The sequence below is a fragment of the Semicossyphus pulcher genome, unplaced genomic scaffold (assembly GCF_022749685.1).
Source record: "Semicossyphus pulcher isolate SPU_LCO1_2020_fin unplaced genomic scaffold, fSemPul1.0.p SCAF_3, whole genome shotgun sequence".
Classification (NCBI taxonomy): domain Eukaryota; kingdom Metazoa; phylum Chordata; class Actinopteri; order Labriformes; family Labridae; genus Semicossyphus; species Semicossyphus pulcher.
Genome location: NW_027211704.1, coordinates 15410618 through 15429320, shown reverse-complemented (window position 1 = coordinate 15429320; position 18703 = coordinate 15410618). Strand labels below are relative to the sequence as shown.

Genomic DNA, 18703 nt, shown 5'->3' with positions numbered 1-18703 from the left:
TCAAGGTTAATTTTTGACTATCAAATAATTCCAGGCACCTTAAGGACTTCATGACCATCTTGTCTTTGAAGATGAGGTTTAAAGTTCACAAGTGACCTTAAAATAGAGCTCTTTTACAGAGGTATAGATAGAGGTAGAGAGACAGCAGGAAAGGCCTGGGGGTAGATAAAATAAGTATTAGTTAAGTATAAGTTACATAAATTATAGTGACGTTACATCAAAAGCGCATTATAGTATCACATAAATGCCAACAGTTCCACTATTTTAAGATTATTTCACATGAATATAACAAAATAAGAAGCAATGACCAAAAAAAATCCCAAATTGAAAGGGCAGAGAAGTTTTAATTATCTTATAAGGATACTCTATAGAATTATGCTTAAGTAGCTTAAAGTACATTATTAGCATGAAGAGGAAATACAGAATTGCCAATCTCAGAATAATGTATATTTCTGAATTATAATTATTGATTTTTTAACATGTACATCACTTTAAGATTAGCTGATAAGAGAAGGAGCTACTTTTAACTACTTTAAATTATGTTTCTGCTGGGTAGCTTTTGAATTTTACCCCTAGGAACAAGTAGAACAAAATGTTACTCAAATAGCCACAGTTAGCCAACCTTTTACACAGCAGCAGTAACGTTATGAGGAAATTACTTCATCTCCCCCGCTGTCTGTTAAATAGTCTATTAACTATAAAGCTCTGACATGTTTATTTTTCCGCTCAGAAAAACTAGCAAATCTATCTAAATTGCGTGCTAACGAGCTAACTAAGATGGCGAACTTTGTAAACATCATAGTACTAAGTTAGCATGTTAGCATTTACCTCGTTTCATACTCACAGACCAGCTACGGATAACCGTTTAATCCAACCCCTACTATTATGCATTTATTAACACTAGGCCTGCATTACAAGAACATAATGTAATTAAAAGAAGACATGCGGACCTTTAAGCACAAGTGATGTGCAATCATAACCTCCTATAAAGACAGTTATGTGGTTTACTCAATTCTCATTCATCATCTCTTTATCTCAGCCTCTACTAATGGGCTAAAGTTGTGAACAAACACACATCAAACATCTCTGCCTAAAAACTAGATTAAAGTGTATTATCAGCAGTTTATCTTATGTTTGTATCCTTCTCATAAATAATTATTAGGTAACAGTTTGAGTTAAAGTTAACTGCTCATCTGGGTAGCAGTATTTGCAATGGTAAAACCCCTGTCCATGAACTCTGTTATATTGTAATTACAATGAACGAAGAATAAAAACTAGAAACCAAAGTAGCTTTTTACTGTTTTTATTGTTGCTGGAGGCTCTAATACAATATGAATCATAAGCTTTACAAAATAAAAACAAAACAAAAATACAACAAAAGATTCCCCTCCAATATGGAAACCGTCGAATGTTTCCACTGAGACACGAAGACAAACTGTGACCCCCAACAAAGACGTAGTAGGTGAGGAGAGAGAAAGGTTGAATAAGCAGAACAGAGGGCAGGCAAACTGTCATGTTATACACAGTGTAGGGGGTTGGGTTGACAACGTGGGTGCAATCACCCGGTGATTATAACAGTCCATCCCCATGTTTGATAGGTCTACGTATCCACTCACTGCAGCCCCACACAGGTTCACATGCATGTGGAAAGTGTGGAGAGTAAAGAGTAAAAACACAAACCGAAGGCCGCCCTCGTGTTCACGCTGTATACATCGCCCCGAATATTGACAGTTATACACGGACAGTAATATTTTTATACAAATATATCGTGGGGGTGTTGTAGACAAAAATAGGTGCAAGAATTAAATTTGATGTACATAATAATGACAGCCCCGCCCAGCCTACGCAACCTACAGGAGAGTCTTTGACCGTTTCCTCGTCACAGAGGAAGAGCGGGGCCATGGTCGCTCGTTTGAAACCGACCGAGGACACGTCAGCTGTGAACATCAGGGATTATTTCTACAATGACCCTCACACTGTAAGATTATCATTAACCGTGGTAATACTATCATTATATTCATAAGATGGGAGAGAAGAGAGTGAGAGAGAGAGAGAAGAGAGGTGACGAGAGATAGAGGGAGCGAGTGGGTGAATGGCTTCATGGCAGATGAGATGCATGAAAACAAAAACCTGACAGGAAAACAAAACAAAACAAAAAGAACAAATAAAAAGCTAAGCATTTTCTCCTTTTTTGTTTTTCCACAAATGAACAAGAGTGCAGCACTGAAACAGGCATGGAGGGAGAGACGTAAAGAAACAGAGAAAAGATGGCAGAGATGAGGCGGAGAGAGTGAGAGAGACAGAAGAAAAACAACAGTAGCATCTCTAGCTGTTATGTTTGCGTTTGAGTGCCTCCACCAGGGTGAACTTCAGAGCTTCCTGCTTCAACTTGTCACCCAGAGTCTGAACGCTCCTGTGCAGGGGAGACAAAAAAGAGGGAGACAGTCAAGTGTGTGCAAAAATATGAATACAGGGAGAGTGTGGAAAAGTTTCTACAGCGGGACGGAAACAAACAATCGGTTAGTTTGTTGGAGGAAAACTGGAACTTCTTGAAAGTATTAGTCTGCTTCTCTGTGGAGAGAAAAATGTACCTTCACACGGCACATGTATACTCACTGCACACAGGAAATATTAATGCGCAGGTACTTGTCATGCAGTTAAATCAGGTGCGTTACCTGCCTAGAGTGACCAAGTTTATACACACAAATGATTCAGTTTTTATTAGTAAAAAAGAACACCATCCTACTAACATGATTACTTGGCTAATGCCACCAATATTCTGGTTTCATTAGGTCATGCACACCCTGATTAAAGTCCCTCTGTCAGTTGTTTAAGAAGCCTCTTGAAAATGGCTGATGTGATATTTGTGCACATCAAAAACTTGTTAAAACTCAAGTCTTTCATGATGTGTAAAAGTTGGCTTTTCTTTTTGCATGTTGCTTTTCCCACAGCCTTGCATACTGTTGGCTCGTTGTTTGTTTACATCACACAGATGTGAGTGTAAACAGGCCAGAGGCATGTGTTGCAAACTCAATAAAAACCCTAAATGAGATGCACATTACGAACGTGAATGCTGCATACATACACCAGAATAATAGCAGCATGTCTAAATCACAGAATACTACACTGAAAACAACTCCTCAGGATATCCAAGTGACATATGCTGTAACTATAGCCTGTCTGTTGGACATTTGTGTACATGTAAACGTGTCTTTTAGTAGTGTCCCTCATCCTTTAAGTTAAACTTAATAAACTTAATTTAACCTGCAAAAACAGAATTCAAAGTACAGAAATATTAACTCTATTTGCTTTATTTCACATTTAAATAGTACGCAGAAGGTTAGGATGTAATCCTGTTAAGCAGAGGTTATTTTTATACTGTGCTTTCACACATGTTCTATCAATGTGTTTTCCTTTGATAGGCCAAAGTGCTACATCCCTGAATAAACACTCCATTTTAGCAAACCTTATTAGGGCAAAACATCAGGGCTGGTGGCTGCTCTGACATGGTTAGTGTGCATCGCTGCCGCACAGAGATCTTAAAGGTAAACACAACCTGCACAACCTGCCGAAAACAGCTGCTCAATCTTCAACACTCTGACGAGCATGCAAATATGTTCAAACTTTGCCTGCTTCCTCCCTCTAGCCACAGCGGCAGCACTGCGGACAGAGCTACATTTGCGCTTGTGTATTAACTCCTTACCAATACACAAAAATATACAAACTCCCACACACACACAGGCAAACGTTTCCATGCCAGGTTGTACCTCTGACCCTAGTCAATGAAGATCTGACGCTGGGTGAGCACCTGCGACAGCTCCTTCTGGAGCTGCCGGTACTTTTGGTTATCAGGCAGAGACTCAATAGATCTGGAGCGAGGAGGAGAGGCGGCAGGGAGGGAGAGGTGACAGAGGGATTGACATGAGGACAGACAGTGAGAAGAATGGCAGCAGAAATGTGAAAGACAATAAAAGAATAACATCTGTTGAAGAGAGGGATAGGGGGGGGGAGGAGATGAAGTGAATACAGAAAAATGCAACTGAAAAGAGGCGCAGCAAAGGCAGATTTCAATTAAATATAAGACATGATGAAATTGGGGGGAAAATCTGTTCACCAGATCATTGAGACGCTGCTGACTGGACCTGCTGTAAAAGGAGAGAGGGGCAGTTAAAGTCATAGAAACAGCTCCTGTAGAGTTACCTTAGGCCGTTGACGATGTCCTTGGTCTTGCCGAAGTAGATTTCATTCAGTGTGGAGCGAATCTTGTTCTCCATATCCTGAAAAAAAAGATATTGATTCAGACATTTAAGCATGAATCCTGCCTCAAGCTCCCAAAATGGTCACACACTGAACACCTCTCTAAATCACTTTCAACACATAACTGAATTATAATCAGGGCTGTTATATTGGACTAGGCTTCACTAGACTGGACTACACTGGCACCTGACTGATGCCATGTGATTACAATCTAAGAAATCGTGGATTCCAGATACAAATCCACCTCCTATCCACATTGTGATAAGCCGATCACTGCTTTGCGAAGGCAGTAAAAAAAAAGGTTAAACAAGTGAGATCTAAGCCGTGGTACTGACTTCAACAAGGCGGCCGATGTTGGCGATGTGGGGATTGTTCTCTCCAACCGACTCATCTTTTTCCATCTGTGAAAAGATGACACACATTTAGTTCATTGACGACTACGGGAAGGTTGGTTGAGTCGTGACTAGTTTTGGGTGTAGCTCCGAACTGCACCTGTCTTGTAAGGCTGCCGCCCAGGTTCATGGTACCGGAGCCAGTCTTGGTTGTCTGGAGCCACAGCATGACGGTGGAGGTGAGTTTGTAGTGAGCAGTGCGACCGCTGGACTTCTCCTGTTGGCACAACAGACACAAGAAGCTATGAGACAATAGTACAAACGTAAAGGTAAAACGTCTCACCTTACAGTACTCAAATAATTTTACTGAAAAATATTAATCTTCTTTGATTTTATGAAAGGTAACATGTTTATTCTGGCTTTTATCCATCATGAGTGCCTGTATTTATCCTTCCTGTCCATGGAAGCACTTACTTTGTAGGCTTTACCTGGTCGACAAGGATGTATTGATTTATTAATTCAATGATCAACAATTCAATATCATCTAAACGTAGTTAAAACATTGGTCCTTATGATATATTATTTTATTTTAAAATTGCCATTATGGTCTGTTTCCTTCCAAGCCCTCGGACAATAAAAGTAATAGGGCCTTGTAATGTCAGGCTCTAATATTTACTCCACTCTCTGAAATAGATTAGCAGTGTGTTTTGGATCGATTTGAACTGCAGTGAAAAGATGAACTGGCAGACAAAGCATGTGCTAGATGCATATAATGCTGTTTAAAGATACAGATTTAAAAATGTGCACTTTATAATGAATGTAGTAAGGTCATGTTTTTTCCTAAACTTCATCCAAAAGGCAACTGGACTTGGTTGCTCATTAGCATACTAAGCTTAGAACTACCATGACCTGGATGACCTTCACAGACGTCATGTTTTTTTTATTAAAAAGAATAGATTTTTTAAAAATGAAATGTCAGGATGAGTTCAGAAAATAATAATTAAATCATATTTTATTGTTTTTGTTCAATATTAAAGTGGTCATCTCGAAGATCTCAGTTTCGTTCTCTTTGGCAATAAACTGTAATTGCGGGAGCACACCTCCCAGATATCCAGACAGTGTCGTATGTGTGACGTCCACGGCTGGCTCCTGTTGTAACTCTTGTAATTTTCCTCGCTGGCGGCCACTGTCCTTTTTAGACTGTTTGCCTTCATCTGAGCATCGAACTTTTTTCCTTTGGATTTTCACTTATTTTGGAAGTTGTATCTGTAGTCACTGATCTTTTCTTTGTTTGTTCAGCCATAGTACATTACTGTTTACTCGCAACTTGCATAAACCTGAAAAGCAGCCGCTTAGCTCCGCCTTCCCTCTCTGACAGACCAACCACCGTAATACTATATACTGCAAATGCAAAGGCTTTCATCAGTGGACCATAGGGTCAATCACCATTGATAGATAGATAGTGACTTGACAGACATTTATTGAGATGAAAATCTTCGAGATTATTACTTTAAAGTAGCGTAAGTTATTGCACACATTGTGACGTCTCACATCGATCGCAGGCTGCTGAATTAAATTAAATAAAATTGTATCCTGGCAGACTTAGACATAAAAAAAATAATAACATAGAAAATATTGTATTTTTGTCCAAAGGGAACAAAAGAATTGATAAAATATTGCATCATGAGTAAACTCGTGATTTACATCGCTACAGCCTGTAATTCATCTCTGCATTTCTGATTCTAATGCTGCATCAGAGGCTGTTTTTTATGTGTACTCACCAGGTGGACCATGCTGACAAGAGAGATTTATGGTTAAAGCTACACAGCTGTAAATGTCTCTCTGGTTGCATCAGACCAGATGAGGGTCTTCAGTGTCCACAGTTTCCCTTCTAAACTCGGCAGAAGAAATTCAAACATGTTTCCTATCAGCTGATTCTCACCTGCACCTCCACCACATGGATGGAGTCCCAGCACCCTTTGATCTTCTTGGATCCGTCCCCGGCCTTCTTGATGAGGATAACTCCAGCAAAGCCATGATCCAAGTCCCAGAGGTACACGGAGGACACGCCACCCTCAAAGTACCTGAAAGACACAGATATGAAAAGGTCACAGGAGGTCTCACTCCCCGTATATTAAAACCGTGCCAGGAGATTGCTCAGCTGGTACTCACAGGTCTCTGTACTGATCGAAGGCGTTGTTGGCTTCGACCTCGAGTTTCCTCAGGCGAGCTGAAGGCATCGCACCGTCTTCAATGGGAGGTTCATACTTATTACTCCACGGGGATCTGAAGCAATCAAGACAAGCAGAGAATTTAGTATGACAATGTATATTACTAAATAGTTAGCTTTTGTGGCTGTTTATATGAGGCAACAGTCTAATCCACTTTAATTACTCACTGCACTGACGGGTAACCTTAAAGAGACAGTAGAAATGTAATTGCTTAGTTATATAGCAGTGACGGGCGGCTCTTCACTTTGTCCTTGACATGTCCAAGACATGGAATACGTAACATGCCTGATTTCATCTTTCTGTTAAAGTGATCTTTGTTTCGCAGACGAGGGTTTCTTTCACATTAAAGTGTCTTCATTCAGACATGTCAGGACATGTACCCAAATTGCAGCAAAGGATTTAGAAGCAATATTTGGCACCTGGTGCACGATAGGATGCCAAGATCCTGCTGCAGAAAATTGGTGATTTTAAAAAGTTTTGAAAAGGAAAGAGGGGTTTTTGTTTTGTCAGCGGCAAAGTCACTGCTGGATTCTGCAGGTCAAACCAGTAAAACAGATGGTTTCCTCTGCTTCCCTTTGAATCCTCAGATGATTTGGATTACATTTCATAAGAGAAGATGATGGAGTGATAAACAAATTACAGTGATCTTCGCGAACTGTGTTTTTATCTCTCTGCATGTCTTAACTTGTGCTTCTGCAGCCTTTACGTTTGCTCTGACAACATTCAATTCCGACTCATATTGAAGTGTTAGCGAGTGCAGTGATTGCTGTTGTGACTTTTATGCGACTGTGACTCTGAGTAGAGGAGCAGTAAGAGGAGCAGCCTGTCAGGATACTGTGTCATCACAGTATCGCTCCTTTTCCCAAACAGCTGACAGTGAGCTTCTTCAGAACAGCCCGTCAGATGGTCGAATACCTTTCTGACATTTACACCCACGTTAGTGACTGCTTTCTGTAAAGTGAGAGAGGAGCCGGGGTTTGAACTTCTCTCTCAGGCGCTCTTCTCTCATTCTCAAGTCTTTCTGTCACTTTTCATGTGCAACACTTTGAACGCCTTCGAGGAGAATTTACTTGAAACATGCACCTTTATCCACTATTTTAAATGTTACCCGTTTCCCCCCCGCGTTATTACAACTGTCTTTTCGATCCACCTTCCACACCTCTGCTGTGGCTGATTGGAACAACTACAAACACTTAGTAATTGATCTCTTTAAGTCCCATCTTAAACACAGTTTTACTAGAAAGCCTTTGCTGATTTTACTTGGGTTGTTTTTCTTAATTTCAACTTCTTTGGTTTTCTTTCAAAAAAATTGATGATTAACGACTTGTCTGTCATTTTGCTGCCTTTGTGAAACACTTTGCAACTTGGATTTTGAAGAGCGCTCTATAAATGGTTATTATACAGTAATTATCTATGATTTCCAAAGACGTACAGTATAAACTAGGGATCGACCGATTATCGGCGCCGATATTCGGCATTTTGACTCATATCGGCATCGGCCTTTTTTTAAATTATTTTTTTAATTAAAAAAAACCAAAACATTTTATCCGACGGCCGATAAAAGTGCAGAGTGTTCACACACACGGCGGAGAGGTTTCTTTGCAAATTTTATTTAACTGTGTTTTATTTACTTTATAAAACTTCAGGAAGTTATTTATTTATTTATTTAAATTTTCAGTTAACTTTATAAGAGATGCTGCTGACCCTGGGAACTCCCCGTGCTTTTTGTTTGTTTGTTTAATAAACATATGCTTAAAGGCATTTAAAAAAAGTTAAGTGTTGGAGTTTGTATTATTCAAAATTTTGACGCCAATATTTTCACTTTTACTGCAAATGAATATCGGCTCCAAATATCGGTTATCGGCCTCCTTGACTACTAATAATCGGTATCGGCCCTGAAAAAAAACATATCAGTCTATCTCTAGTATAAACTACTTCTTTTCAAGCACTACCCAGCCCATACTCAAGGATTAATTTCAAACATTGTGTCACTTTGCTCCGTAATTCAGTGTTGCACCAAAAACACTCGTAGGGAAGTTATAAACTCGACCTGTAGGAGTCGCCGTCTCGGTTGTAATCACAAAGCAGATAGTCTTTGCCCACCACCTTGTCCCGGGCGATCTTCAGGGGCTGGTCCACAGAGGAGAGGAGGTCCTCACACAGACCGGGCACCTGGACGCAAACACAGAGAGGAAAACAATACAGCACAGATTTGATATGAGAGACAGCACGACACAGACGCTGTTTTTTTCCTGCCAACATAAAAAAATAATGGAGAAACAGACCAGACAGGAAAAACAAAAGTAGGCGAGTATTTGATTTCACATTCAGGTCAAGGATGTTCTTTCTTGTCTCATCTCTCAAGTTTCAGCTTCCCTTAATAAGCAGAGGTTTCTGTGTTTAGCTGGAATAAAATATCAATGGGAAACAAAATATCTAGAGGATAAGGGGGTACAAATTACTTCTCACAGACGGACATGGACCCCCTCTCTCAGAGGCAGAGTGTAGACACAAAGGAAGCCCTGTTTTCTCAAAAAGCCCCCCACAACCCCGAAAGCACACACACCTGGCAGCTCTGACTGGGTGAGACAAGGGACAGGAGAGGGGAGGGAGGGGGGCAAAACCAGTGGGAAGAGTGAGGTATGTGAGAGAGTGAAGAGCAGAGGGAGATGTGGGACAAACAGGAAGGAAAGGTGATTTCAGGTGATGCCAGGAGGAGTTTGAGCAGAGATGGTTGGAGCCAAAAAGTGCCTGGCAGGGGGAGGTGACTGACAGCTGCGATAATAATCACTAACAACCCGACCCCCTGAAACGGGTGAGGAGAAGGCAGAGGCTCAGGGGGGGAGAGTTTAAAGGTGAGGGGGAGAGGAAGGTGAGCAGGTAGGGGTCTGGCTGGAAAGGAACACAAACACACAAAACAAGGAGCCGTGCAAACACAGGTAAAAGTGTGATCTGATTTGTGTCGTCTCTTGCTTAATATGTCCGACGTAGCAGCTGGGACGGCTGTGAGACCTGAAGAAGTGGTTTAAAAACGTCTAAATAATAATATCTGTGATTGTGAAGAGAGGGTAAGTTTAGTGAAAAGTTTGTTAACCTCAGTTTGAGGGAAACTTTGAACTGTGGTTCAGCTACTATGGTAACAAACACTGGGAAGTTAACTTGCGTTTTTTAAACAAATCCCCTCCCATTTAGTCTGAAGGAGCTGTCTGACATGCTGTTTCATTTCTGCTTTCATAAAGCGTTTATAACTGCTGGTGAGAAAAAAAAATACACTCAGTTTTATCCTTTTTAACTGCAAATCACCAAAACAGTCTCTACTGGAATTGAATATGAGTTAACAATCAAAGATCAATAACTATGGCCTTTTGTCTCTGTCATAGCTGCTACAGCTGAATTATCAGACTGGCAATCAAATGTAACACAACTACAACTGTGACCACCACTAAGTTCTTATGCTTAATTGTTGAAATGAAATCTGTGGTGACGGGCTAGTTGTTGTTGTTGTAGCGGCTAAGCTAGCGTGTCGCTAGACTGCACATCGGCTGGTCTGCGCCGATTAGCTGCGCAGAGGGTTGATACGTCAGTGCTCTGACAGCCAGATTTCTTTTGCTGATGACTGATTTTTAAAACTAGTTTGTTGTTCCTAATGTATCGTTCTGTATGGGAAAGATGAGATGAGTCCCTGGGACTCGTTGATGGAGAGTTTACTGCGTCCCTTTAAAATTTAATGCGTCAAAGACGCAGGACGTGTACCTAGCAACACCACCGGGTCTATGATATTGAAAATAATAATATTAAAAAGCAGTGATGACGGTCACTGGCTCTAGCCCCGGTAGGCGTCTCATAACCGCGGTTTTGTGGGCAATTTTCCATCCATTAAGAAGAACACAATTTTATCAACATGTATTTAAAGTCCTTCTCAGAAGAGTTTTAAAGGTTCCTGAGATGCTTTCTATGTGTGGCAAACAGGAACTCTTCTGTGCTCACTGTGAATCTCAAGTGAAGCATGATTCCTGACATCAGAAATAGTTTGACAGCCAATCATAGGACAGTACGGTATGGTTGTTAAGGTCACACTGCAGGCCTCAGAGCTCAGTTCAGATTTATTGCTCAGATAGCATTATATGTTTGCCTGTTAATGCCACTGGAGCCAGCAGATGTCTTAGGCATGACGAGGTTAAAGACAAAGACACCCTTTTTTACCTAACCTAATTTCAATTCAGAGACTGAAAAGTTGCTGATGTTACTGCTCATATTGAGCTCGTTAAAAAACAAACATAAAAATCGGACCTGCATGTAATTTAGGATCACATATGAAAGACGCTCATATCTGAATTAAAAGATCAGATTTTATGTGATATGTGCTGTTCAGACTTTTATGAAAAACAGATCAGGGTTTTGGCCGACAGCGGGAACGCAGCCGAGGACTTACACAAGCATCATGAAGCGTCCAGAACACATGCACTGAGACTTCACAGTAAAGTGGACTTAAGACATCTTGTGTTGTAGTTACAAGTTTGAAATGAGTGTCTGGAGGGGACATTGGCGGAAATCTGACAGGATTGGACAGGATGAAGGACTGTCGACTCACCAGGTCGATGAGGTCACTGAGGTTCTTCTCGATCTGCTGAGGAGGCAGACGCCTCATCAGGTCCAGGGCACAGTCCAGCTGCTGCTCATTCTGAAAACACACAAACAACACAGACGTGTTACACCCAGCTCTCACATATTAGTTACACATAACACTTTAAGGCTTAACAACAAAGCAGCTTCATATGATATGTGTTGTATACTGGCGTCGAAACTTTCTTAGGTTTTGATCTGAAAAGCTGGTGGCTAAAAAAGGAAAGGAAGAACGGCCCGGGGTTTCTCTTTTTCTCTGTAGCCAGAAGTCCAAATTACCAACAGCACTGAAGCCTGACATTAGCTGTTTTCACATATGAACTCCGGGACAACATCACGAGGAGCAGGTCCTGATATTGTCCAGACTTGTCCTTTCACACATGTAGCCCACAGCTGGACATTTTCTATGCAAGACAACAACTACAGCAAATACTCTGTTTGCTTTCAGCGTTGGGGCGCGCCTGGATAGAGTCAAAGGAGGAGGAGGAGTCTTCCGTAATGGTGACGGTTTTCTGAGTTAAAACTACAACATATTAACAAATGTAACTGCAACACAAACACAATAGTGTAAAACAATAAGCAACTGAGGCGAGCAGTAAAGAGTATGAAGCAGTTAAACTCCATGCAAGTATGTCATCAACACGCCCTCTCCCTCGCTGTGAACGGCCCGGACAAATACCTGCTGCGTTCACACATCAGCCCCTCTCAGACATTAAGCAGACTTTTGTTCTGGGAGTCCATTTACCGTCCTGCTCAACTGATTTGGACATTTGTGCTCTCACATGCGTCTCTTCCGGGTAATGTCCGGACATGTTCTGGAGCGCAGGAGGCTTTCCTCATTGAAACAATCCAGAGCCACCAGAGAAGGGGGAAAAAAAGTTACGCTTGATTTAACCTTCCCCTCAAGGTTTTACATGTGTCTCTAGACTGCTGTCGTTTGTTGACAAGTTAACTTAACATTCAGGATTATAGTTTACTCAGAGTTTTAGACTGAGTTTGTCCTAATTCAGTCTGAATCTCTGTGTCAAAACAGTCCTGCTTACTTCTCTATCCACCGAGACAAACACGAGAGCAGGCCATCTGCACATAGAACCCGAGGTGGTATCCGTCTTTATCTGAATATAATGAGGCTGAAGTGGGGGGGGGCTTCCAAAGGGAGAGCCTTTGTAGTATAAAATAATAAAAAAAACTCACTTTAAAAAGATACCCACATGATTAAGCGTGCTTACTTTCTTCAGTTGTGAAATATATTATTGCACTAAATGAGGACTGTGGATTTTGTATGCCATCACTTACATCGAGAACACACCCAGTAGGATTATCTGAACAGCCAGTATGAGCAGGAAGAATGATTATAGGAAGCACAACCTGCTGTTTACACGGGCATCTGATGTGAACCTATCCTTTAAAAAAGGGATTACTATGTGGAATAATATATGTTTGTATTGCGTCAGGACTGCAGGCTCTAAAAATAAAATAATGACCCCTTCACCCTCCTACACGTCTCCTAACCAGCACAAAGCTGATAAAGGCCTGCTACATTCTGGAGTTGCTGCGCAGGAAATATTCACACCCTTGCAGGCAAACTCGGCTCGCACTGTGAGGGTACAGACACAACTTTGCCACCTCGGGGCGGAATAGCACTCGTGGTTTGTCATATGAGAACTTGCAGAGAAAAGAATCTGTCAGGGATTAGATAGTAAATGAAGTCCTAACAGTGAGAACTCGGAGAGAATGGAATCGCAGAGTACACAAAACTGTTCTTTGCGTCATCTGAACATATCCAAATCACTGACATTCAAGCAAGAGTCCACCTGCTCTTCATTTGGTCAGGGCAGTGAGCAGAGAGGTAAGGGCGGGAAACAAAACACAAGCAGGGTGTGCCAGCCCCGCCCACTGGGCCTATGATAAACCCCAGTGGAGCCTAACCTGTGTGGATTTTTAAAATGTTTTATGATGTTTAACTACAGATACAGTAGTTCATTAGGAACAAATGGATGGAAAACATAACAGCAACATCTGTTGGTTAAAACTAGAACGCACTGTAGGAACAGAGAGATAAGTGTACTTTACCCTCAGTATGTATCCCCTTGAAATCTGAGCTAGCTAGCCATAAAATGTGTTTCAAAAAACAAGGCAAAGGCCCAAACACATTGGAAAGTTTTTTCAGACAATGGCAATGAGGAAGAGACTGCTAACATTCGCGGCTCCTCTGATTAGACAGATAAAGCGCTGTTGGATGCGCAGTCAGTATCGCAATTAGAACAATGACAGCCAAGTATTGATGAACACTGATGTGAAAACCAATAAGTGACACAACTGTAGTGACAAGGAAACAATGTCCCATTGAATTTGTCCCAAACCCAGTGATCACAGTCGGTCGTGTTTGAAGCACAAGAACAATCCGAAGAACTCATAACAATAAAATAGTAAATAAAAGCTGCTTTGAAGGAGAGATCAAAGATTTCCAAACAAGGTGTCCCATTGTTGATTATCAAAACAAATTCAGTTCGGGGTCAAAACCTGCAGTGTTATGCTTTTTTTCCTTACACATCCAGATGTGATCTGTTGAACGTCTCCACTTTTCCAAACTTTTAAAAACCTGACACATTAATCTGTGAAGTATTACTGCGAAGCAAACATACAAAGGCAGATTACCCTGTGAGCTACATCATACAGATGACTGATCTCATCTCTGTATCAGTGTAGTTAATATGAAGATGATTCCCGACTCCTAACTCCACGTGAGACTGGGCAAATCAATATTTAATTATTAAACTTTCTAAAATGGTCTAAAAACAGTAAAGTATATGCGCTTTGTAACATACAAACACTTACATTTCAGTCATCTAAAATACATCAAAGTCAATTCATAGTCCTCAAAACATCCTGAGACTGAAGCCTACACCTTTTCCAGAATTGCCTTTCACACGTCCCACACAGCGGGAGATTGTCTGTGTCCGATGTCCTCTCACCAAATGGAAATACTCTGTTAGGTTTAGGTGAGAGGGGAGAGCGTGCAGGAGGAGGAGGACTCTAAAATAATGGTGACTGGTGAATGTATAAGGGCGTTTCTACAATACAAACACAATAGTAGAAAACCCCATGGAAGGCCCTGTGTCCATGTAACGCCTTTGTCTGAGCGCCAGCATCTTTTTCAATTGTTCCCAATGAGGACAGAGCAGATGCGGCTGCCTAGAGAAATAGCGCTGCGTCTTTTTTCAAAGCGCTCCACCTTTATGTGCGGCCGTTCCGACTGCTTCAAGTTGAAAATCTCTGAACTTTTGAGAAAGGCGCTGGTGTCGTCACTGTCGCTTTTTTTTTTCAGGCAACCAATCACATGGGGTGCCACTCGTCACCCTGGTTACCACCAATGACAGAGGAGCAACTTATTTTGGCCATTTCTGTCTACCAGAGCTGTATACATGACAAACAAACAGTAGACTATCACAAATGAGAGCGAAAAGCCCATTTGTGGATGCAGATTGGCCTGCCACTAAATGTTGCCGGTAATGGTTGTGCTTTTATCGTAAGTTAAACTTATTGTTGTCATAGAAACAAAACCCACATGCAGTGTTTTTTCTTTCACCACACAAGCGCTTCATCCCGGGTCTCCACAGCGCCCTGCCAGCACTTTTGTGCCAGAAAAGGGCGCTACATGGACACAGGGCCTAAGGCGAGCACCTGCTAAGTTCTCACATCGGATCACCCTGACTTCGCACGGAACTTTTATATAGGGGCGTGGCAAGAAAAAGCCCACTTAAAAGTGTGGATGAACAGATTTGGACATTTGTGTTCACACATGCACCCCTCCCAAACAATGTTGGGAAATTTTCAAGAGTGCACTGCATGTGTCGATGTTTGAAAGGGGTTTAACTGAAGCAAATTCCCTATTTGGTTTCATGTGTGAGTTGTTTACTGAGGCTTGTTTTGTTATGTACTCAGTCACTCAGCACATGTTTGAAAACACGGTCAATATTCCCAATAAACTAGTTTGTTGAGCAGCAGGCCCACTCTTTTTGGCTCTTGGAGATACACATTCCTTTGATATATCCGGGAGGTAAAATTCCTCAAGAAACAAACAATAAAAGAGTCCCCCCTTTAGCTATGACAATGTCTTTGTGGTGGAGCAGTCTCAGAAAAAATCTAATGTTTCTGTCCTTCAGGAAGGCAGACTAAATGAAGAACTTATTCATTATGACAGCTGTAGAAGAAATATAATAGACATGACTGCATAGCGAAGCCTTTCCCCAGGGGTTTCCCCTCCCTTAACTATGCAGTGAGCAGCAGGATATTAGTGAGTGAGGGGGGCAGACCAGCCACAACATGAAACTTTGGGGAATGTGCCGAAAGATGGAGGCAGCTGTGTAATTGTGGGACAAAACCAGTTTTCAGCTAAACCTAACAGGTTCATGCTTCTATTATTTCCACCTGAGCATTATCAGACAGCGCTATCATCACTTCATCTTGGCTGAAGTCCTAATGAAAAACCAGTCTAAACATGTTTCATTATAGGTGTAGTTTTTACAAAATTATACAGTACCTGAATTGACAATCAGTATAATATGACTGATTTTGCTATCCTAAAAAACTGGCATTATGATTGCTTTAAACATATTACACCTGTAATCCTGGCATTAAAGGCACAGAAGTGTCTAGTTTACTTTTAAAAACAGGCTGAAATGTGCTCATGAAAAAAAAGTGGAGACCAGTTTGCAAATTGTATCCAAAACCGCAGCATTTACATTGGAAATAGTCAAACAGATCAACAGCAATAGTTTTTTGCTATATCATTTGCATGTTATGGCAACTTCTTTCACCACACTTTAATATCCTAACAAAACCCTCTGTCTTGGCTTATCTTTGACGTAACACCTCTTAATTTTATAAACAATATAGGCCTACTAATGCAGCTGCTTGCTGGTCAAAGATAGTGTCATGTTATAAAGAAGGGAGCCCTCTTTCTATAAACATTTTCCTTAAGCATGACCCTGGACATTACAGACACTGTCTCCCATGTCATCTCCACTGCTCTCCATTTACTTTTTGTATGCTTACAAATCTCTCACAGCTGATGAATCAGTCGGCTCCATCAGACACCTGCGCTCCTTGACGCTGTGTTTACCAGCGGTCCTGTCTCTGTGTAAACACTAGCTCAGACCAACAACCCCCGGGGTCAGGGGAGACCAGCTAGGCTGAGCCTGCAGGATGGATGAGGTGAGGCCGAAGAGAGTGGGCGGCTACGGAGAACAACCAGCTGCTCTTCCCAACTCAGGCATCAGATAATTTAGGTCATGTGGAAGTACTTCAAAAAACTTTTATTAACAGTGTGAAAGCACAAAGGGGTTCCTCATTATGGTTGACAAGGTAAGTTAGGTCAAATATTAGTGTTTGTCAAGCATAAATACATGACCAATTACTGTTTTGTTACTGATATATAAGCTGCAGAGGTAGGAAATGTTCGAAGACAGGCAATATGTAACCAAAAGTTGTTTATATGATTTTTAAGGATTATAAGATTATCCCGTCAAAGAGAAGATATTGGCAAAGTCGTTGTCAAATTGACTAGGTTGGAAAAACTCAGCAAAGGAGGCTGACAGCTCGTCATGGTAAGGAATAGGAGGAGCAAGTCTTATTTTAGCAACAGGCAACCAGGCGCTTGACTATTTTAGCCTGTGAGTGCGCGTCTATTAGACTATGTGTGTGTGCGTGAGTGTGCGTGTGTTACATATTAGGACACCTTACTAATACTATTCACGAACTTGTGTCAAATCCAAAACATCCTGTGCTAACTTTGTTCCGACGGGGCATCTAGCTTTGCTAACAGTTAGCTAACAGCAAGCTAACTACACAGAAGAAACAACTGCTAGCTTAGCCCTGAGGCTAATTCATTCGTATCCGGTTAGCAGAAGTTTTGCAAACATTGCAAGCTACATACGCATCAGTGATTTATTCTCTTGGATCCCCTGCTGCTGCTCTCGGGTTACCACCCAGCCCCTCCAGCTCCCGCTAGCCTAGCTTAGCACCCCTATCCGTTAGCGCTTAGTTAGCAGTAGCCAGCCGCCCCACCGAAACCCTCTTTCCCCGTTCCCTTCTCCCTCTGCCAGCTCTGCCGCGGCCCTTACCATGTCTGCGGCGGTCTGTGGCGGTCTCAGCGGGGCAGGGGAGCACGATTTCACCGATGACTGTACAGCTTAGCTTCACAAGTATTTATCAAATCACTCCTCTCGTCTCTTGTTGTTTTGTTGTATTTTTAGTCCCCCGCGGAAGATGTTTTGTTCGCCTCTCCCTCACTGAACCCAGCCCTGTCAGCGAAATTCACTTCCTCAACCGGGCTACAGGAAGGAGGCTGCACTCAGAAAACAGGCCCTGGTTGCATGTCCGGGTCACTCTGGGCTTTCTCTGCAGCAGCCAATAGCGAAGGAGCAAGAAAGGCATTGCCAAGTATGGAAAGAGAGGAGTGGTGCAGTAAATATGCAAGCAGAGAGGGCAGTAGACACATACACTGATGGAGCTGTAACAACGATACCTTTAAACTGAATTAGATCTGATGTTTACAGTCTTTATAACATAACAAGATAGAGAGCTCCCTTCTCCTTTCATTAGCATATCATAACATAACATTATCATAAAATCAGCAATGATATTATTATTATTATATCATTTTGAAATAATAAAAATTATATCTCACAAATAAAGGTCTGGGCAAAATCGCCCAATACAAGCTACTGGATGCTTTATTGGATGATGGATGGATTAAAAGATTTATTAAATGTTTAAAGGATATCTAATCATGCTGATCACACAGAGACTAATTATTTTTGGTTTGTAATGTTCCGAAAATTTAAGCTGATCAAGACTCAACATTAACTACGACTTTATTGAAAGTCAACAAACGGTTTTATAGAGCTGCACACTTATGACTTTGAAAAAACGCACGACAGCCTGTAGCCTATAGGGACCTGATAGTTTTCTATTCAGAAGCTTTCCCAAATGGCGGAAACTTTTACCAACGATGGAAACTATTCAGAAGTCCTACAGATCAATTTTGATCAGAAAACGTCAGATAAAGCCTTCTGAAAAGCCTACTAGAATGACAGTTATCAAATTACTTTTAAATGTGCTATCTTATTTGGGTTTTTTTTGTTTTTTTAGATAATATCACGGAACAAGAATGTAATTAACAAAAATGTAGGGTTGAAACATATCATTTATATTAGGTGTGTAAATGACAATTCGTGACAAAACACGTTGTCTGCA

The 18703-nt window shown here is 41.3% G+C and overlaps 1 protein-coding gene across 2 annotated transcripts; it reads right to left on the bottom strand.

The window, feature by feature from the left end:
- Positions 1 to 1287: 1287 nt before the first annotated feature.
- capzb (capping actin protein of muscle Z-line subunit beta) lies at positions 1288 to 17801 on the bottom strand. Of its 2 annotated transcripts, XM_069678355.1 has the most exons (10): positions 17569 to 17801; positions 11412 to 11501; positions 8871 to 8992; positions 6762 to 6875; positions 6532 to 6673; positions 4750 to 4866; positions 4593 to 4658; positions 4201 to 4277; positions 3768 to 3869; positions 2330 to 2413 (listed from the first exon to the last, which is right to left on the bottom strand). In XM_069678355.1, the coding sequence occupies exons 1-9, from the start codon at positions 17569 to 17571 to the stop codon at positions 3776 to 3778; spliced, it is 825 nt and encodes a 274-aa protein (XP_069534456.1). In that variant the 5' UTR covers positions 17572 to 17801; the 3' UTR covers positions 2330 to 2413; positions 3768 to 3775. The 2 variants fall into 2 exon arrangements, with proteins under 2 accessions (XP_069534457.1, XP_069534456.1); XM_069678356.1 differs by lacking the exon at positions 3768 to 3869 and having other exon boundaries at positions 1288 to 2413.
- Between the last annotated feature and the right edge of the window lie 902 nt (positions 17802 to 18703).

Coding starts and splice junctions, on each gene's coding strand:
- capzb (XM_069678355.1), bottom strand. Junction 4,867..6,531: donor TCCATGTGGTGGAGGTGCAG/GTGAGAATCAGC, acceptor TTGTGCCAACAG/GAGAAGTCCAGCGGTCGCAC. Junction 4,278..4,592: donor ACATCGGCCGCCTTGTTGAA/GTCAGTACCACG, acceptor CTTTTTTTTCAG/GATATGGAGAACAAGATTCG.